Source organism: Cetorhinus maximus, chromosome 26, assembly GCF_964194155.1.
Source record: "Cetorhinus maximus chromosome 26, sCetMax3.hap1.1, whole genome shotgun sequence".
NCBI lineage: Eukaryota > Metazoa > Chordata > Chondrichthyes > Lamniformes > Cetorhinidae > Cetorhinus > Cetorhinus maximus.
The window spans coordinates 31,561,446-31,584,330 of record NC_135904.1 but is presented as its reverse complement, the minus strand read 5'-3'; the positions used below and the strand labels follow the sequence as shown (position 1 = coordinate 31,584,330).

Genomic DNA, 22,885 nt, shown 5'->3' with positions numbered 1-22,885 from the left:
AGAGTGCCATATGGTTTATGACAGCTGCTGAAATATGACTTCAATGATCAGACAAGCAAAACAACAGTTGCTGTATAGCTGAGGATGACTTGGAGTTTTAATGAGATTAACATTTGCAGATTTCAAACCATTATTATCAAGTCAAAAGAATTAATGCTGATATATACTTTCAGGCATGGATTTGGTTACAAAAAGTGATAAACGTACCAATTGGCTGTAGTTAAAAGATGAACACAATCATTTAAACAGGGAAAAGTACAAGCTACATGGTTCATGAATTCAAGTTTTGGAAAAATACTTTCAAAGAAGTGCTAAAAAATTCCACTTGCCAATTAGCCACGGCTGAGTTAGTTCCATCTCATAAGCTGAAACATAAAGTAACTCACCAGCTTGAAACTATCAGTGTGTTTATTCTTACATCTCTTTCTGTTTTCCTACTATGTCTGAGCCCTTGTAGCCTTTTGCAGCTCTTCTCCATCTCTGGTGATGAGCTCCATCTGTAGCAACAGCACACTGAACCTTTTGGTATTCCAGGTAAACCCTAACAGTCATAGTTTTTGGTAACTGAAAAGTCTGATAAGATGCTAGTTAAGACAATAAATGAGGGTTTATAGATCTCATTCATAAGAAAAAGTAACTCTGATGCCAGAATGCAGCAGATGGTTTGAGAGATACTGAATTCAGAAGCAAAGTGGAGGAGCGATCACTGCCAGCTGCCTCGGTGACAGCCATTCTAACACAGGTTTAACAACTCATGAGACTGTTGCCCCATCTTCTGGCTGCATGCAGTACTGCATGCCAGTAATAAATTCTTCTCATTAACATCTTGAAAAAAAATCATACATATGTACAACTACATCTGCAGTGGCTCCCTTGCTGTGCCGAACGTGGCTGCCATGTTTGCCGAGAAAACGAAGGCTAACGTGATTCAATGGATGTAAAGAGCTTTGAGAAATGTGATCAGTGCTACATAAATAAAATCTTTTAAACTGTAAAACATTTATTGATATCAAGAATGCACCAAATTAAATAGTAAATACTTGAAGAGTATTACAAATTTGTTATTCATTAACAAACAAAATAATTCTATTTTAATAATGGTTCAGAAACTCACTGGGTTGCTACGCTCGTCATCAAAAGACCATTTTAGTATTACACTGTTACACTTTATTATTTATGAAATACCCGTCTGCAAATACAAAGTTACCTATAACCAATCCAATCAATTGCTGTGGCTGCCCATTCAAAACGTGTGAGATAAGAGCCTGAAATTCCTCTGGGTTTCAGCCAACCTTGGTTGAGTTGGTAACACTCTCGTGTTCGAGACAGGAGGTTGTGGATTCAAGCCCCACTTCAGATACTTGATGACTTACAGGTTGCTACTCCAGTGCAATACTGAGGAAGTTTTGTCTTTCAAATGAGACATTAAGCAGAAGGCCAGCCTGCCCTCAGGGGATGTAAAAGATGCAATGGCATGATTTCAAAGAAGAGGAGAGGAGTTCTCCACAATCCTGGCCAATTGATCCTTAACCAACATCAGTAAAACAGATGATCTGGTCATTAGAACATGTAGGGTCTTGCTGTGGCAAATTGGCTGTCACTTTTCCTACTTCTCAACAGTAACTACACTTGAAAAATTACTTAATTGCCTGTAAAGCACTTTGGGACACCCCAAGATTGTGTTAGGTGCCATCTCATGGGGAGGGAGGGGCATGCAAGGTAAAGGGGAAGAATAAGGGGGCAGAAGCTGGTGACTCTTGGTATTGTCTCCTTTCTGGCTCCAATGCAGAATTCTAATGGGAGGGAGTAAATCTGCTTTTCCCACCCTGAAGTCACGGTGAAAATCTGAATGGGCAAAATGGCATTCCCACAAAAAATGCAATCAGTTCCACCTATTCTATGACCAATGGATCTGTCTGCACACTTGTTGCATAAGTTTTAGTTTAGCCCACAATGCCATAATCCTAAAGGTACGTTCAACTGTTGTTTGGGGAAGCAACAATGATAAAAAGATAATTTCTGAAAGAAAATCTCACGATTTGATCAAACTGGCCCATTACCCACCCCCTCATTCCCATTAGAGACATCTAGAGAGAGTACATTACAAGTGGGACTGCTTGGTCCCTCTAAGCTTCCCAGGTACATGGAATGGGGTCAGTAGCATGGCAGATAAGTATGTGAATGCTGCACAGTGACAGTAATGTGTAATACATACAAATTGCACTGCAGCAAAACGCCAAACCTCTTGCGAAAGCACCTTCCAAACCCACAACCTCTACCATCTAGGTCAAAGGCAGCAGATGGATGCGAATGTCACACCTGCAAGTTGCCCTTCAAGCTACACACCATCCTAACTTGGAACTATAATCGCTGTTCCTTCACTGTCACAGGGTCAATAACTTGGAACTCCCTTCCTAATAGCACTGTCGGTGCAGCTACACCAGATAGACTGTAACTCTCCAAGAAGGCCTTCTCAAGGACAATTAGGGATGGGGACAAATGCTGGCCTTGCCAGCAAGCGCTCACATCCCAAGAAAGAATTTTAAAAATTCTGACCCCATCACACTTCATGAAATGCAACGGCTCATCTGGAATTTCTCAGGCAACCTCTTTAAACCAATCTGCCCAAGCAAAGTGAGAGCAATATTAATTATTCAAGCTTGCGGTATATATTTTTTAATTGATTAGCTACATAAAAACAGCCTATTGAACAATATACAAATGAAGGAAAGTATACTGCTAACCCTGCTTCAAATCAACCCGCCACACGAGCCATTCAAGGATTCCTGACCATGGCAATCTGACTCTGCCGCAAGATGCCCAAAGATGAGTTCATGATCGGGTTTCTTTAACTTTAGAAAAGCATGCTTAAAAAATTTAGCATACCTTCTGGATAGTTAGAAGAGGGGGTAACAATATAAAAACTGATAGTCATTTGGTAGTGCACCACTCGAGTATTGCTGAAAGGGACATACTATCAAAGCTTAAAAACAAAAAACTACTGCGGATGCTGGAAATCCAAAACAAAAACAGAATTACCTGGAAAAACTCAGCAGGTCTGGCAGCATCGGTGGAGAAGAAAAGAGTCAACGTTTCGAGTCCTCACAACCCTTCAACAGAACTGAAGTATAGTTAGGAGAGGGGTGAAATATAAGCTGGTTTAAGGTGGGTGGGGGGAGAGAGAAGTTGAGGGGGAGGTGGTGGTTGTAGGGATAAGCAAGCAGTGATAGGAGCAGATAATCAAAAGATGTCACAGACAAAAGGATCAAAGAGGTGTTGAAGGTGGTGATATTATCTAAGAAAATGTGCTAATTAAGAATGGATGGCAGGACACTCAAGGTACAGCTCTAGTGGGGGTGGGGTGGAAAGACTGACAAGGTATTAGTTGTAGATTTAAAAATAATGGAAATAGGTGGGAAAAGAAAAATCTATATAAATTATTGAAAAAACCAAAAGGGAAGGGGAAGAAACGGGGTGGGGATGGGGGGAGGGAGTTTAAGATTTAAAGTTGTTGAATTCAATATTCAGCCCGGAAGGCTGTAAAGTGCCTAGTCGGAAGATGAGGTGCTGTTCCTCCAGTTTGCGTTGGGCTTCACTGGAACAATGCAGCAAGCCAAGGACAGACATGTGGGCAAGAGAGCAGGGTGGAGTGTTAAAATGTCAAGCGACAGGGATGTTTGGGTCTTTCTTGCGGACAGACCGCAGGTGTTCTGCAAAGCGGTCGCCCAGTTTGCGTTTGGTCTCTCCAATGTAGAGGAGACGCATTGGGAGCAACGACTGCAGTAGACTAAGTTAGGGGAAATGCAAGTGAAATGCTGCTTCACTTGAAAGGAGTGTTTGGGCCCTTGGACGGTGAGGAGAGAGGAAGTGAAGGGGCAGGTGTTGCATCTTCTGCGTGGGCATGGGGAGGTGCCATAGGTGGGGGTTGAGGAGTAGGGGGTGATGGAGGAGTGGACCAGGGTGTCTCGGAGGGAACGATCCCTACAGAAAGCCGCCAGGGTGGGTGAAGGGAAGATGTGTTTGTTGGTGGCTTCATGCTGGAGTTGGCGGAAATGGCGGAGGATGATCCTTTGAATGCGGAGGCTGGTGGGGTGATAAGTGAGGACAAGGGGGACCCTATCATGTTTCTGGGAGGGAGGAGAAGGGGTGAGGGCAGATGCGCGGGAGATGGGCCGGACACGGTTGAGGGCCCTGTCAACGACCGTGGGTGGAAAACCTCGGTTAAGGAAGAAGGAGGACATGTCAGAGGAACTGTTTTTGAAGGTAGCGTCATCAGAACAGATGCGACGGAGGCGAAGGAACTGAGAGAATGGGATGGAGTCCTTACAGGAAGCGGGGTGTGAGGAGCTGTAGTCGAGGTAGTTGTGGGAGTCGGTAGGCTTGTAATGGATATTGGTGGACAGTCTATCATCAGAAATTGAGACAGAGAGGTCAAGGAAGGGAAGGGAAGTGTCAGAGATGGACCATGTGAAAATGATGGAGGGGTGGAGATTGGAAGCAAAATTAATAAATTTTTCCAGGTCCCGACGAGAGCATGAAACAACACCGAAGTAATCATCGATGTACCGGAGAAAGAGTATCAAAGCTTCTCATCTTACATTCATCAGGACAGATCACAAGATAAACCAACAGTATAGGAAACAGCAATTTATGCTTCACTCCTTCAATTAGTCTTCTCCTCTACTTGATTCACCACCATTTTCAGCTGATTCCAGCAAAGCTCCAAACTGTAAAATGTTTTGCAGCTTTACAGGCTTCCAAACAAAACTCTCACAGCTACACTCCTTAAATTCATAGCGCCTCTGACGACTGGTATTTCTGACAGCTTGACAGATGGTTGTCAGCTTCACTATTCTGGAATCAATTCCAGTGTCTAATGAGAGGAAGTCACTTAGAAAGCTTAATTAATTTGCTTCAGGATTTCAGAGTTTACCAGACGCTCCCCCATTTTTCTTGTCATTCCTCACACCACTCCCCCACCCCACCCACCAATCCTGACTTCCCACACAGATTCTTACTCCTCTCATCTGGAAGGTGTCAGGCGCCATCGATGTTGTTCCTTCATTTATGTACAAGTGGCACATTGCTGTTGGACACGATCCCCGAAGTTAATTTTCTCTTTACTCCATAAATGTAGTGGACACAGCTGGGAAAACATTTGGTGAAATTTGCAGTGCAAATATACCAAGTACAATTCAAGTTCACCAGTTTGGGGTTTCATGTGACAATTTCATCTTTCCTAACTCTCAGAAAGAAAGAAACGTGCTTTTATACGGCAACTCTCACACCTCAGGACGTCCCAAAGCACTTCATGGCCAATTAAGTACTTCTGAAACAATAACTGTTGCATAACATGAAACACAGCAAGCAATTTGTGCTCAACAAAGTCCCACAAACAACAATGAGATCAATGACCAGATAATTTTTTCCCCCAAGTGATGTTAGTTGACGAATAGGTGTTGGCCAGGACACAGAGAACTTCTCTGCTCTTCTTTGAATAACGCGATAGCTTATTTGTCATCCAGCTGAGAGCACTGTTGGTTTAATGCCTCAGCAAAAAGGCAGCAACCCTGACAATGCAGCACTACTTCAGTACTGCATTGGAGTGTCACCTGGAGTGGGGTTCAAAACCACAACCATCTGACCCGAGGTGCTACCACTGAGCTGGGGCTGATACATAGCAGCCAAATACAACAACTGCCTCTATTTCACAAGGTGCATTATTTCCAATTAATTTGACTCTCTCTCCGCCTCAAAAACTAATGAACATTATATTCCTTGATACTACCTTTCTCAGCACTCCCTTTTGGAAAGTGACAGATCATTCTTGCTACCGAAAAGTGATGATTTTATTGAAATTTGAATATACATGTACTGACTCATTACAAAAACACTTGTGTAATCAAAGAAACATAGCAAACTATTGACCTAACAGATTAAAATTGATTGGTAAAGTTAATTAGGCCAGCTGCAAGCACTTTATCACAAATAATTCCAGACAGCTGCACAGCTGATGCTCCAGAATTATTCAAATCAGTTATATCATGCACGATTAATACTTAAATTTACATCTCCAATTCACAAAGTTCAAGCACAAGTTTTGAATTTTGACATGGCTCAATTATTTCCAGGTTCATTGTAAAAATACAATTTAATATGTATATTTAATCCTTCCCTGCCCAGCACCATTCCAGTTCTAAAGCCTCTGCACGTCAAATTCGAAGCAAATTTTCTGCATTTATCAGCTGAATTCACCGACAGTAAAGCAAGTTAAGTACAATACCATAGGATCTTGGCTGTTGAATAAAGAAAGGAAAGCAAGAAAGTCACATTTATAAAGTGCCTTATCATATCCCCAGGCACCACAAAGAACTTGACATTGAACACATTTGTTTTTTGAAGCACAGTCACCATTATTAAGTGAAACAATTAATCATTCCTGCAAAAGTACCCGAAGAGTACAAAAGCATGACTAAAAATTATAAACATGTAAAGTCCAAACTACAAAGAGAAACTTTTTTTTTTGCTGCATTGAAACAGGAAAGAACTGAGCGACATTTTCAAAACAAGGACTTCTAAACAATAGAAACTAGGAGGAGTAGGCCATTCAGCCCCTCGAGCCTGCTCTGCCATTCAATATGATCATGGCTGATCCTCTATCTCAATGCCATACACCCATGCTCTCCCCATACCCCTTAACGTCTTTAGTGTCTACAAATCTAATTCCTTCTTAAATACATTCAGTGAGTTGGCCGCCACAGCCCTCTGTGGTAGAGAATTCCTCAGGTTCACCACCCTCTGAGTGAAGAAACTTCTCCTCATCTCAGTCCTAAATGGCCTACCCTGTACACTGAGACTGTGACCCCTTGTTCTAGACCCCCCCCCGCCCCATCCAGGGGAAACATCATCCCTGCATCCAGTCTGTCCAGCTCTGCCAGAGTTTTATACGCTTTAATGAGATCCCCTCTCATTCTTCTAAACTCCAGTGAATACAGGCCTAGTTGACCAATCTCTCCTCATACGACAATCCTGCCATCCCAGGAATCAGTCTGGAGAACCTTCGCTGCACTCCCTATACGGCAAGTATATCCCTTCTTAGGTAAGATCATCAAAACTGCACACAATACTCCAGGTGTGGCCTTACCAAGGCCCTGTACAGCTGCACAAAGAAATCATTGCACCTGTACTCAAATCCTCTCACAATGAAGGTCAACATACCATTTGCCTTCCTAACTGCTCGCTGCACCTGCATGCTTGATTTCAGTGACTTGTGTACAAGGACACCCAGGTTCCTTTGTATATCAACATTTCCCAATCTATCACCATTTAAATAATACTCTGCCACTCTGTTTTACCAACCAAAGTGGATAACTTCACACTTATCCACGTTATACTGCATCTGCCTTGAAGCCTCTTTACACCCTCCTCATCACTCACATTCCCATCTAGTTTTGTGTGGTCAGCAAACTTGGAACTATTACATTTGGTTTCCTCATCCAAATCATTAATATATATTGTGAATAGCTGGGGCCCAAGCACTGATCCCTGCGGTACCCCACTAGTCACCACCTGCCACTCCAAAAAAGACCCATTTATTCCTAATGCTTCCAGTCTGCAAACAATTCTCAATCCATGCCAATGTATTACCCCCAATCTCATGTGCTTTAATTTTACACACTAACCTCTTATGTGGGACTTAATCAAAAGCTTTCTGAAATTCCAAATACACCACATCCACTGTTTCTCCCTTATCTATTCTACTAGTTACGTCCTCAAAAAACTACAGTAGGTTTGTCAAACATGATTTCCCCTTTCATAAATCCAGGTTGGCTTTGTCTAATCCCATTGATATTTTCTAAGTGTCCTATTATCACATCCTTCATAATAGACTCTAGCATTTTCCCTACTACTGATGCTCGGCTAACCGGTCCGTAGTTCACTGTTTCTTCCTCCCTCCCTTTTTTAAAATAGTGGGGGTTACGTTTGCCACCCTCCAATCTGTTGGGGCTGTTCCAGAATCTACAGAATTTTGGAAGATGACAACCAATGCATCCACTATTTCCATGGCCCCTTCCTTTAGTACCCTGGGATATGGATTATCAGGCCCTGGGGATTTATCGGCCTTCAGTCCCATTAATTTCTCCAGCACTATTGATTTAGTAATACTAATTTCCTTCAATTTCTCCTTCTCACCAGACCCTTGGTTCTTTAGCATTTCTGGGAAGTTATTTGTGTCTTCCTCCATGAAGATAGAATTAAAGTACCTGTTTAATTGCTCTGCAATTTCCTTGTTCTCCATTATAAATTATTCCATTTGGACTGTAAGAGTCCTACATTTGTCTTCACTAACCTTTCTCTTTTTACATTCTTATAAAAGCTTTTACGGTCCGCTTTTATGTTCCTTGCAAGTTTACTCTCATACCCTATTTTTCCCTTCTGGATCAATCTTTTTCCCGTCCTTTGCTGAATTCTAAACTGCTCCCAATCCTTGGGTTTGCTACTTTTTCTAGCAAGTTTATATGATTCCTCTTTGGATCTCATACTATCCTTAATTTCTTTTGTTAGTCATGGTTGGGCTGCTTTTCCTGTTTGTATGGGGTTTAATTAAAGACCAGTGCAGCACCACGATACCAATCTCTTAGGGCACCATTTCCCAGTGGTTCCTGTCTTCCCTTCTCATTTAAGCGAATGTTATTTGTATAAGCAAAGAAGAATAATAAGGATGTACAATGTACATGCATATACATATGTACTGTTAAAATAGGGCAGAGAAAAATACTAATTTTTTAGAGTGTATTTTCAAAGATAATTTAATGACACAAGAAGTATTACTTCATTAAGAGGGTGATTTTTAAAAAAAAAAGTTTACCAAGGGATTGTTGAGACGTTTAGACTGGACCTTTTCAATATTGAAGCTAGACAAGCAACTTGTCACAACAGTTAGGGCAGCAGGAAGATAAACTAGATGGTCATTCACACAGTTTTTCTGTCTGATTATAGCAGGAAGTCTGCTGTGTAATCCCACAGAATTTCGCACCCCCTTTTTTCTAGTCGAGAGTTTCTATGCTTCTAGAAAGATGCATTTTAAAAGACTTCCATACCTGAAACCCCAGCCGTCGATAGCACTTCCAAAAACAACATTTCCCTGTTCAGGGGCAAAGTAAAGATGCGAATCATCTGTTTCTTCCAGGCCAGCACTCCAGTCATAAAAGTGTTCATTGCTCTTGGAGTCTGGACTCGGCTTTTCCTTGACTTCCATCTCCGCTCTATCTTCCAATACTTTTGACGTAAACAGACTCCCAGTCACAGCATTCACCTAAAAGTTCACATATCATTATACAATAAAATAAACGTCAAATTTATTGCTTCCCCACTCCCAGCAATACATTTTAGAGACAAAATAAAGGATGTGTGACAATAGTTCAGATGTCACTGCTATTATTCTTGGGCTTTCAATATTATTGTGATCAAACGGCTAGCGCAGGATCATGAATTTACATATTCAGTTGTGCTCCTCATTGTTCCTGTTCCCAGGCACTGAGAGAAGATTGGGGTGGGCACCCTGTTAGGTCAAGCCTCCGCCCTGGCCACATCACATTTTCCAGATTCCCCTTTGACCTTCACATCATGACAACATTTTCGTATGTGCTTTCCCCCGTGTCAAAAAAGATAGCTTTAAATGGAAGATGTTTAATTGAAAACTATCTACAAAGTAACAGCCTGACATTTATTGAGCTACACACTTGTCATTATCCCCCATGGAAAAGTGCAGGAAAAGCATCCAAAAACAGTCATTCTAAACTTTAACAGTATTATCAATTACCAAAATTCTCTAATATCCTATGCAGAAAAGCATAGTGATGTATTATATACATAAACAAACTTGGCCTTTTCATTCTCTTAACTTTTCTGTTGCTCCATCCTGAAAGCACCCATTTCCCGAGTCAGTTAATTTGGACTTTCATCAGTGAAGTAGACTGCTAGATTAAACAAGGGTTTCTCAGTCATTCTCCCCCAAACAGCCAGCTCATTTATCAATCTGAGTATCTTCATAAGAAGTAAATTTTAGGGAAAAAATTCTATCCTTGCGCAACTATTTCAACTTTTTTCTTCATTTCTTCCATAAAATCAGCAGCCTTTTCTTTGAATTCAACTCCACTTTAGACCTCCAGTTAGCCTATTTATGCTGCAAATCAAAAGAAGCTGTTCCAAACTGATAGCAACTCTCCTGGCAAACTCCCATTACACAGTTCTTGGATGCCAGCCAGGAGCTAAGTGAAGTGCTGAATAGACAGGTAGAATGGAAGCTAAAGCTTGGAGTCCGGGCTGGGGAGGAAATGAACCAAGACGTCATTGAATTAGGCTCGATGGTGAGGGTGGAACCAGAGTGGGAGCACTCAAGGGGAGAGTTCAATTAGGCTGGAAAGCAAATGTAATTTGGGTGTAAACAGTTGGTTGATTAGCAAACAATATGGCCATCAAAGAAATCAGAAAACTATTTAAACGATTTGACTGGCATTGTGACTCAAGATGGCTACTACTGTAACTTTGGGAAAAACATCTACTATTTTACTGATTTACGTGAGTTGTAGTTTTCTACATTTGAAGGAACAATATGGTTAAAAACAGTGATGTCTGACCCAAGCAGAAATAATAGCAATGGTTCATTTTTCCCATGCACTATGGGCACCCATTAGATGATAGATAGGCAGTCAGGTCACAGTCCACGCCCCACTACAGACAGGAATACAATCTAGGCTGATACTTCACTGAGGGAGTGCTGCATTGTTAGAAGTGCCATCCTTCAGATGAAACATCAAACTAACTCTGCCAACTCAAATGGAGATAACTGTTTCCATGGCCTTATTCAAACAAGAGCAGGAGTTCACCCAATGTCCTGGCCAACACTACTAACAACAGATTACCAGTCACTCATTAATTTTCTGTTTGTGAGGCTCTGTGGAAACTGGCTGCTCCATTTGCCTAAATAACAACAATAACTGCATTACAAAAAAAATCATCAGTTGTGGAACACTAAAGGACATCCTAGGAATGAGATAATTGTTATTCAGATGCAAATTATTCCTTTATTTTAGATAGACAGGTAGACGACTATCCACAGGTAACCATAAATCTAGAACAAATAGAATTCCAGTGTAGCATGCAACTGTTCATTTATTCCCACCGAATAGAATTTATGATCCAAGTGCAAAATGCCCTGGTGTTGTCCAACTCTGAGATAAAATGAAGTCAATCTGTGGTCAAATTACACTAAGTACAAAACACAGCAATACATTTTAGCAATTTAATCTCTTTTGTTGTAAAAGTACAGATTGGCAAGGCCGAATTGCTGAATTAATGATTAAATAGTGTTTGAAACCAACATTTTTTTCTGTTTTTTTAGATCATATTATAAATGAATTTCTTGGCCAAACCAGTTAGCTTCCCAAGATTCAACATTATTTTTCTGCTGAATGCAACACGTTGCTGAGTGCTGAATCAGTTCCATAACCCCACAGGGCACCAATGCCAAATAATCAACAAATTCATACTGGGTTGTGTAAAAGTTCATATCCTGCATGGGTCAAAGGTGGTCAGGCAAACTGCACAATTCTAATTTTGTTGTCATCTGTAAGCCACCTGTTGAAATATTTTTTTTAATGCTTCTTTCATCACTTAGAACGAGCAGAGAAATAAATATATTATACAGCAGGTGGTTTTCGTTTTCAAGACTGTGTTCAATCTAATTAATGTGCGTGCTGCAGAACCACTTGCTCCATACGACTTAGACAGTTGAGTCCACAAGCAAGTGCCAATTACTAGAATTTTATGGATGTTCGATGATGAAAATAAGTTGAAATAAAACCAATTCACAGGCATGTTCACCTAGAGCTTCCATTTGTGCCTTTTCCCTGCAGTGGCAAAACAACATTACAGCCTTCCTTCCTCTGTTCATTCTTTTTATTCTCAGCTTTTTACTCCCCACTTTGGCTTCTTTAAAAAGTTTGTCAGCACATTCCCCTTTAATTTTGCTGTACTCTTCTCACTCCCTTAACTTCAGCTTCAATTTTAGTTTTCTTCTTATTTCTCCTTTTATTTCTCAATCATTCTCCCAATCCTTTGCTTTCCCAGTTCTATCTCTTTAACTTCCAAGTTTTGATTCAGTCCACAAATACTACCAAATGACAGCTGCTGTTTTCATTATTATTTCAGCAGCTATATAATTGAAGTTGTGCCTCTGGCTCTTGTCTGTAAAATACAAACGTATGCAAATTGTTTTAAATGTGTTTTCATTCACATAAATTCACAAGATCACTAGATAATTGGAGCTAAGGAAGGTCATTCAGCCCATATTAATTTATCCCTCCACAAACACCCAAAACCACACTCTCCCAATACAGCATCCAATTTTTTCTCAAATGACTGCAGGGTTTTTGTTTCCACAGCTCTCCCTGGAAGACTATTTCACATGTTGATCATTCTTCGTGAAGAAATTGCTGATGTGGGTGGTAATTTTGTCCTTTACCAATTTCAATCTGTGCCTCCTTGTCTTACAATTTTAAATCAAGTTGCAATAGTATTACAGATTTAACCTTTCCATTTTCTTAAAAATTCTATACTTTTTACATCTGCTGACCAACACATATCCCTTAACTAATGCTACCAAAAACAGATTAAGTAGTCGTTCGTCTCAGTATTATTTGTGGGAACTTGCTGTACACAATTTGGCTGTCGCACCTCCCTACAGAGCAAGTTCAAAAGCAATTCAAAAGTAATTAATTGGCTGTGAAGTGTTTTAACACATGCTAAGGATGGGAAAGGCGCCAAATAAACGTGCGGATTGTTTTTAAAGTTTTCTCTCAAAGGACTCCCTTCCAGTTGAAAAGTCCGAGTACCTCCAGATTTCCTCATCACTCATATCTTTGACATCCACGCCTCTTGGCTCTTTGCTGCATTTTTTCTGATGCTTGTTTATCTCGCTAAGTAGAATTGGTCACAGTATTCAAAACACACTAGCCAAGGAGTAGAATACCAGCAAGTTTCTCTGTATTCCACTGTTGTTCCATACCCTACTGGTTTTGTTGATTGCTGGTTGGTCACATTGAGTCTAAGATTCCAAGGTCTCGTGCCCTACGCTCAATCTATAGGATTCTGCCCGAAAATCTGTGAAATTCTTGAGCCAATTACTAGGGGAAAAGCAGCTGAGGTGGATTACTGCTGCCTTCCTCACATTTTATATCTTCTCTTAGGTGAGCTGCAACCACCACAAAAGAGCCCCACCCTCCTTTTTACGATAGGGAGACACCATCCACACACATTGCACTGTAGCACGCACACTAGATATCAACCCAGTATTAGATTGGGCACCCCACCTGCTGGAGATGTCTGGTATGATGCTCAAACACAACCCCTCTGACTCACTGGCAGGAATACCACTGAGTCAATGGTCACTCCATCTGATTACAAATACCTCACAAAATATCATCCCAGTCTTTAGATTTTTTTTTTTATATTCGTTCACGGGATGTGGCTGTCGCTGGCTAGACCAGCATTTATGGCCCATCCCTAATTTTCCTTCAGAATGTGATGGTGAGCTGCCTTCTTGAGCTACTGCAGTCCATGTGGTGCAGGTATACCCATAGTGCTGTCAGGGAGGGAGTTCCAGCATTTTGACCCAGCGACAGTGAAGGGACCGTGATATATTTCCAAGTTAGGATGGTGTGTGGCTTGGAGGGGAACTTCCAGCTGGTGATATATTCTCGTCTCCATTTACTAGAACTGTCTGGCATGGGGCTCAAACCCTACACACTCTGACTCAGAGGCACAGCTGCTAGCACAAAGCTAAAGATTCACTCCTCTTTTTCCTTCATCTTACCAATTACAATCTATTCAAAAGGTTTTTTTTGTGCTATTTTTTTCTTCCAATGTGCATATTCTATACTTGTTTATATTAAGTTTCATCTACTAATGCTGCGATCACTTATTTTATGTAATTCACTCAAACTGTGAGCTGCCTCCTTAGATTCCACATCTGCTCCTAGTTTGGTGTCATTTGCAAATTTGACCATTTTGCATTAAGTTGCTGAATCAAAGTCATTTATGAAAATTAGAAACAGTAGTTGTCTCAACACCAATCCCGAGATACCTCCTCTAACAAATGCTCTGCTTTCTATTCCACAGCCAATTTTTTTCAACCATTCCCAGAGTTTATCCAGAACCTGCTGCAGATTTGAGTTTAAGTAATAGCCTTTTATGGGAGATTTTGGTTAGGTGTCTTTTGGAAGCCCAAGTACACAACATTGAAGGGCTTTCGACAATTCATTTGTATTCTCACTTCCTTGGGGAGGTTGTTTATGTAGGATCTTCCCTTTCTGAATGCATACGGGCTGCCTTTTATGTAGCACCTTTAACACAGTAAAACATTCCAAGGCACTTCATGGGGCATCATCAAACAAACTTTGACACAAAATGAGGTTATTATTCTAAAGATTAAATTTACTGAAAAGGTAATCAATTCCAGTATTTTACCCATAATGGAAGTAAGACTCATGAGCCAGCAGTGACTTCTGTCTGTTTTGTCTCCAATTTTTTTTATATGGGCACCGCATTCATTTGTTTCTAATCTAATGGCATTCTCTCAATGTCCACTGATTCCCTCACATTTGTTACTGCCCCACAAATCTCCTTAATGTGTCTCAGAACTTTGGAATAAATACAATTAATCTACAATTACATCAATTACAGTACAGAAATAGGTCTTTCAGCACAACTGCTTTATGCAATTTCTAATGTTCCACACGATCCTCCTCCCACTCACTTCACCTAGCTCAATCCCCATATCCTTCTACTCCTTTCTTGCTCATGCGTTTATCTAGCTTCCCCTTATAGTTCACTTATATCTAAGTCATTTACTTAGATTATCTGTTGAGGAGATGAAACCAATCAATCAGAAATCATTTCAACAGGCTGCATTTGAATATTTGTTTCAAAATAAATCCTACTCACAAAAAAAACCAATGAATAATCTCAAAATAAATGAATCAATGCCTAAAACAATGTTTTGTTGCTGTCATGACAGCTCCCTGTTCCTCGATTTTAAATATTTTAGCCACTTCGCTTCCACAGCGTTCAAATCCCACAGTTCTGTTGGTTTCCTACTATTCTTATTTCTTACTGTTAGTTGTTGATCCAATCTGGAAACCAGCTGGACAGAGCTTCCACCAACAGGCCTGCCCCTCTCTCAGAAGCCCCTAATCCTCTTTTTTCTTTGAGCCCAACATATGGTAAGCAAATGCTGCCAATACATGATACTGAGCCCAACAGGGTGAGCTTGTGGCCCATTCACTCTGTGCCATTCTCTGAGCAGGAAAGCTAGCGGTTAAGGCTCCCAATCTGCCCAGCCTATATAGCAGAGCCATGGCAGGCTGCAATTTGTGTTATATTCCAGGCTGGCACCTGAGCTGGCACCAAGTTCAGCCATTTCAGACATTGCTTTGTTCTTCACTGATAGAATCTGGTCTGACCCGCCCACAGGCGCTGCTACCCCTCCCAGTCACTAAAAGGTACATGACCCCATTAGTGCATTGATTCTCCACCCTGCATGGTACTCATGCTCCTCCCCCACCTCAGGATTCCAATGCCCTGTGCCAAGTGCACACAGATCCCTCCCCCCGGCCTGCTCCACAATCTCCATCCCAGGCATATCTCAAGGCCTCCCGACATTTCCCAAATAACTCCAATTTCCAGGTCCAAAGACAAACAAACATATTTATATATCTCCTTTAATGCAATCAAACATTCCAAGGCACTTCACAGGCCGAGTCAAAGGAGGAAATGTTGGGCTGACTTGATTAAAGAGGCAGGTTTTAAGAAGCATCTTAAAGTAAGAAAAAAGGCAGAGAGGTTTAGGACATGAATTCCAGAGTTTCAGGCCTTAACAGCTAAAGGCACTGGATCATCAAAAGGCCAGAATTGGAGCAGGCAGATATCTTGGAGGGCTAGATGAGAATTAAAGATAGGGAGGGGCCAGGCTCTGGGTAGATTGGAAAACAATGATGTGAATGTTAAAATCGAGGCGTTTCTTAACTGGGAGCCAATGCATGTCAGTGTGCACAGGGCCGATGGGGTTATGGGACTTGACGTATGTTGGAACACGGACAGCAGAGTTTTGGATGACATCAAGTTTACAGAGAGCCAAATGTGGGAGACCAGCTAGTAACACACAGGAATAATCAAGTCCAGGAGTAACGATGACATGGATGAAGTTTTCAGCAGCAGATGAGCTGAGGCAGCCGCAGCATCAGGTGAGGCTTTTAAGGTGGAAATAGGTGGTCTTCGTGATGGGACAGATGTGTGGTTAGATGCTCATCTCAGGGTGAAAAATACCACATCAAGGATGCCAACAGGCTGGTTCAGCCTCAGCTTTTGCCAGGGAGAGGGGTGGAATCAGTGACTAGAGAAAAAGTTTGTGACAGGGACCGAAAGTAATGGTCTTCCCAGTATTCAGTTGAAGAAAATTTCTGCTCATTTAACACTGGACATCAGACAAGTGGTCTTACAATTTAGAGACAGTGGAGGGTTTCAGAGCGGTGATGGTGAGGTGCCATCAGCGTACATGTAGAAACTGATGCTGTGTCTTCGGACAATGTTGTCAAGAGGCAGCAAGTAGATAAGAAATAGGAGGGAGCCAAACTTGGGGGACACCATAGTATGGGTGCAGGAAGAAAAGCCACTACAAGTGATTCTCTGGCTACTACTGGATAGATAAGAATGGTCCCAAACCCAAGAATCCATCATATGCCTCAATACTGAAGTTCTTCAACCCAATTACAATGACAAATGCCCTGGACCTCAAACTCCCCTCCACCGAGTGCTCTCACCCTTTCTCTTAGTCTGGACAACAGAAACACACAGGTAATCCTGAAGTCTTTTCAGATGTCAGCAATGAGAAGTTTTCAGTGATACACTAAATAAAAGTTTATAAAAAAGGGAGGCAGGAGAACCTTAGAAAAGTTACTGTGCAGAAAGAGGCCATTCAGCCCATCAAGTCTGCGCCGACCAAAAAGAGAAAAAAGAAACTAGCCGCTCATTTTAATCCCACTTTCCAGCTCCTGGTTCGTAAACCTTGCAGGTTACAGCACTTCAAATGCAGATCCAGGTACCTTTTAAATGAGTTGAGCGTTTCAGCTTCAACCACCAATTTAGGTAGTGAACTCCAGGCGCCCAGGAGCTTTCATCTTCAACCGCAATAAATATCTTATTTGAAGCATATTTTTGGAACCAATTCTTTTGAAATTCCTTTAAGTTTTGTTTGAAATACATTAACACAATGCAAATTATTTATTTGGGTCCCAGTGCAGTAAGAGCATACAGAAAACTATAAGAAGGATGAAGAATAAAGTGAATTATTGCTGGGAATAGAAATACAAATTGCGAAAAATAGATTTTCAATAAGATATTATCAGCGACTTTTTTTTTACCTGCTCTAGAATCTTCTGTAAGTGAATATAGGCTTCAAGTGGAGTCAGCTTCAGCTCAATTATCAGTCGGTCTATTTTGTTAATCACTAAAACTGGACGAATGTTTTCCAACCAGGCCTGGCGTAACACTGCCTGTGTCTGAAAATGAAACAGCAACAGTTCTGTTGATTTCCATCTGAGAAGAATTAATGCAGCATTGTCGGTATAGCAAAATTAAATTATTGCTATTTCATCATTAAAATCATGGTGATGCATTCTTGTTAAGCTATTTAGCTGCAAAATCTGCTAAAAGGTTAACATTTAATAGTGCCTGTGAAATGAGGAACTAAATTGGGCAAATAAAATATTTGACACTACCATGTACTACCATGTTAAGAAATGTCCCTAGCCAAATTTCATCCGCATTGAAGGCACTGACACCCCAATACCTATTTACTGTAAATTTGAAGTTGCCAAGGGTCAAGATTTACTTGTTCCTTTTGGTTACCTGAGGACAAACACCTTCAACAACATCGACCACTACAACAGCACCATCACACACGCGTACAGCAGTTGATACTTCAGAGGAAAAATCCACATGGCCAGGAGAATCTATCATATTGATGAGGTATTCTTGATTATCTGTGAAACAAGCAATTTAAGATGATCAAAATGTCAACAAATAACAAGAGTCACAGGCCATTTTTACTGATCAAATTCAGGCTACAACTCAGCATCCATTAATCTTATTTAAGCTTCCATGTTTTTAAGTATAAAGTTGCAATTTTCCAGCTCAAGTCTGGATTCCAACCATCCATTACACCAGTAAAACAACTGACAGGACCAATGCAATCGCTCATTCTTAGCAAATCTGATTTTTTTTTTCCGAGAGTTCCTCTTCAGCCCTAATCACCTCAGGTTATCATATTTGTGGATGTATTGATGAACAGGTGAACTCACCATAAGTACTTTTTTCAGCATGTTTTCCCAGGGTAATAACCAATAATGACCTTAACTTCAAGGATTAGTCCAAAGGAAAAATATCAGGAGGAGTGACTTTAGATAAAGGCACTGTTCCCATGAAGCAGTGAAGAGCAATAAGGGGTTTAATGGAGTCTTTTTTAAAATTATGAATCATTTTGATGGAATAATAGGAAAAATACTTTCATCGGGTTTGGGAGTTAATGATGCGTGATCATTGATGGCATTGTCTTGTCAGACCGTTAACGTGCCTGTTCACAATACTCTCTTCAAAGAAAGTGTGTGAAAACATGAAAACAAGTACAACATATTCCAATTCGTTGACCCAACTGATTCTCTAGAAATCAAGCGATGCCAAAACATCGTGAGCATTTTAAAGAAAATTAGTACAGGGTAGATAAATACTCAAGAAGGAAAAATGTGCAGAGCAATGGGAAACGAGGTGAGTGCGACTAATTGAATAATCTTTCAAATAGCCAGCACAGGCACAATGGGCCAAATTGCTTCCTCCTGTGATGTACAATTCTGTGGTGCTATGGTGTGCAAGTCTTTGAAATTACTTACCCATACTGAAGTGCAATGATATGGAACTGGATTTCATTGTGATTCCTCGGAGCTGCTCATCTTCTCGACTGTCCATGTATCGCAACTACAAGGAAATATACAGGGAAAGCACACACCGAGTCCCATCAATGCATTTTATACAATAAATGTACAATTTAAATCGATGGTTTACTCTATCCACAAGATATCACTGCAATTTCTATGAATCATTACTTTACAACACATGGCCAAGTCTACTTAGTTGGATGTTTTGAGTTTGTCCATCGCTCTCCAGATATCACATTTTGAATAGAATACCAACAAGTCACAACAAAAAAAACTTACAGAAATGTATACAAAAAGGGAAAAAATATATAATTTCCTACTATTTTTATGACTTTAAGATAATTTATGAATTTGTTGCAACAAGGAGAAGGGGAAGCTGCCGCAAATTCAAAAAAAGCTTCCAGAAACAATAATCAGCCTCTAATTGACCTCAGGACATATTTATACAACTTCCCCACAGGAGTCACACAGCAGTAGCCTTGGAAGGACAGATTATAACTGTAGTCAAAAACCTAAAAGCCTGTGAGAAATGCATGACATCAACTTCTAGATTTAAAAACATCACGATGATGCAAAACATATTTCAAAAGCTGCAGACCGCTTCAAATAATAAAATACAAGTAACATAGAATCATATGTATATAAGAATTAGGAGCAGGAATAGGCCACTCGGCCCTTCGAGTCTGCTCTGCCATTCAATGAGATCATGGTTGATCTGATTGTAACCTGATCTCCACGTTCCCCCCTACCCCCGATAATATTTCACCACCTTGGTTATCAAGTCTATCTAGCTTTGCCTTAAAAATATTCAAAGACTGTTTCCACTGCCTTTTGAGGAAAAGAGTTCTGAAGGCTCACAAACACCAGAGAAAAATATTCTCATCCCTGTCCTAAATGGGTAACTCCTTATTTTTGAAGTGGCCCCCCAGATTCTCCAAGATGAAACATCATCTCCACATCAACCCTGTCAAGACACCTCAACGTCATATATGTTTCAATCAAGTCACCTCTTACTCTTCTGAACTCCAGCGGATACAAGCCTAGCCTGTCCAACCTTTCCTCATAAGACAACCCACCTAATCCAGGTATTAGTTTAATAAAGCTTCTCTGAACTGCTTTCCAACGCATTAACATCTTTCTTTAAATAATGACACAGTACTATATATTTCACAAAATAAATCATAGCGACATATTTTTTCAAGAGAAATCCCCAAAGATTTTGCCAAGTCCCTTAGTCCCAACTCACCCTGCCAGCCAACTGATTAGGCAACCATGTCCTTATTGGGTGAGGGTGGTTAGGCAACCTGGCATGTACCGACATTACTTTGAACTAGCTACGAGGAAGTGCTCAAGCACAGGGCAGGGATAGTTGTCCTAATTTTTGTTACTTCCTTGTAGTAAGGTGCATTTGACCAATTCAGTGCCTTCACCAGAATATAGCACTGAGCTCAAAGTTTCTTCGGGGCCGGCGCATGCACGCGAGGGAGCAGCGGGGCCCCCCCAATATTGCTACAATCTCTATTGCTACACTCAATATTGCTACAATACTAGCATCTACACAACCATGTCAAAAATTGCCCTGTGCAGAAAAAGCAGGACAAATACAATCCAGCCAACCTTGATCATCAGCCAAGTGATGGAAGGTGTTGTTGACAGTGCAATCAAGCAGCTCACACAGCAATCACCTACTCAGTGATGCTCAGTTTGGGTTCTGCCAGGGACATTCAGCTGCTGCCTTCTGTATAGCCATGGGCAAAAGACCTGAACACAAGAGGCAAGTTGAGAGCGATTTCCTTTGACATCAAGGTAGCACTTAAACCGCGTGTGGCATCAAGGAGCATAGCAAAATTGAGGTCAAAGGGAATTGGGGAAAACTCTCAACTGGTTGGAGTCATACCCAGCACAAAGGTGGATGGTTATGGTTTTTGGTTTCAGGGTAGTGTTCTAGGCCCAACCATCTGCTGCTGTTTCAACAATGACCTTTCCCTCCACTATATCAGAAGTGGGGAGGTTTGCTAATGTGCTTTGCACAATGTTCAGTCCTATGTGCAACTCTTCATATACTGAAGCAGTATGTGTCCATATGCAGCAAGACCTGGACAATATTCAGGCTGAGCTGATAAGTAGCAAGTAACAATTGTGCCACACAAGTGCCATGCAATGACCAATTCCAACAAGAGAGAATCTAACCATCTCCCCTTGACATTCAATGACATCACCATTGTTGAATCCCCTATCATCACCATCCTGGGGGTTACCATTGACCAGAAACTGAACTCAATCAGCCATAAAACTACTGTGGCTATGAAAGCAGGTCACAGACTGGGAATTCTGTGGTGAATAAATCACCTCCTGCCTCCCTAAAGTGTGTCCACCACTTGCCTGGATGAATGCAGCTCCAACAATACTCAAAAAGTCCAACTACATCCAAGACAAAGTAATTTTGGCACCCCATCCATCACCTTAAACACTCAGTCCCTCCAATACACAGTGGCTACAGTGTGTACCATCTACAAAATGCACTGCAGCAACTCACCAACCCTTCTTTGGCAGCACCTTCCAAACCTTTACCACCTAGAAGGACAAGGGCAGCAGATGTATGGGAACATCACCACCTGCAAGTGCCCCTCCAAGCCACACACCCCAGCCTGACTTGGAACTATAATCGCTGTTCCTTCACGTTCATTGGATCAAAATCCTGGAACTCCTAACAGCACTGTCGTTAAAAAAACCCATCTGGTTCACTAATGTCCTTTAGGGAAGGGAATCTGCCTACATGTGACTCCAGACCCACAACAATGTGGTTGTCATTGTGGCAATGTGGCAAGCCATCATTTCTCAAGGGCAATGGGAACAAATTAAAGAAAAATTAGGGGTGGGCAACAAATGCTGGCCTTGCCAGTGACGCCCACATACCATGAAAACATAATGCTACATGGAAAGCATATCTTTATTTTCTATTAATTTCAAAGCAATTGCACATAATAAGCCTAATTTGTTAGCAGCTTACCTTTCCTGCAAGTCGATTCGAAATTATCCCATTGCTAGCAATAAGGCTGTCAGCTAAGGTGGTTTTTCCTGAGAACATGTAATACAATTCACGTTAGGTACAAAAACTTATGTCAAATAAAATAAAATAATTAATTTTAGAACTGAACACACAGATGCTTCTGAACATTAACTACAGTAAGTACTTATTTAAATGACAACAAAGTGCAAAATGTGCCAAGGTACTTCACAGGAGCTTTAGCAAACAAAGTTGAAAAATGACAGAGTGAAAGGAGGAGACATGAGGATAGGCAATCAAAATCTTAATCAAAGAAGTAGATTTTAAGGAGAGTCTTACTTAAGGAAAGATGCAGAGGTTCAGAGAGTTAATTCCATAGGTTAGCTTAGACAGCTAAAGACACAGTTGTCAATGGGGGCAAAGGAATTTGGTGATGCACAAGACACTAAAATTGGGAGAACGCCTATTTCTCAGATGGTTGTAAGAGATTACAGTGACAGAGAGGAGAGAGGCCTTAGAAGGATTTGAACACGAAGATGAGAACATTCAAATCAAGGTATTCGGGGACTGATACATCAGCAATTGGTGAAAGTTAGGATACGGCCAGCGGAGTTTTGGATGAGCTTCAGTTTATGGAAGGTAGAAGATGGAATATTGGCTCTGAAAGCAGTAGAATAGTTGAGTCTGGAGGTAAACAAAGGCATAGCTGAGGGTTTCACCAGCATAATGGGCTGATGCATGGGTGAGAAGGGTGATATCATGGAGGCAGAAACAGACAATCTTGAGAAATGATATCCCAAGGGGCTGTGGAAATCCTTCGGACACAATC

At 41.0% G+C, this 22,885-nt stretch overlaps 1 protein-coding gene across 2 annotated transcripts in view; it reads right to left on the bottom strand.

Moving 5' to 3' along the window:
* Positions 1-22,885, bottom strand: part of efl1 (elongation factor like GTPase 1) — a 299,163-nt gene that overhangs the window by 259,132 nt on the left and 17,146 nt on the right. For both annotated transcript variants that reach the window (XM_078530449.1, XM_078530450.1), the window contains exons 3-7: positions 22,060-22,127; positions 19,005-19,089; positions 17,968-18,101; positions 17,481-17,618; positions 9,102-9,316 (exon numbers count right to left, since the gene is read on the bottom strand). In XM_078530449.1, the coding sequence (XP_078386575.1) occupies positions 9,102-9,316; positions 17,481-17,618; positions 17,968-18,101; positions 19,005-19,089; positions 22,060-22,127 (640 nt within the window). The remainder of the gene's footprint in view (positions 1-9,101; positions 9,317-17,480; positions 17,619-17,967; positions 18,102-19,004; positions 19,090-22,059; positions 22,128-22,885) is intronic.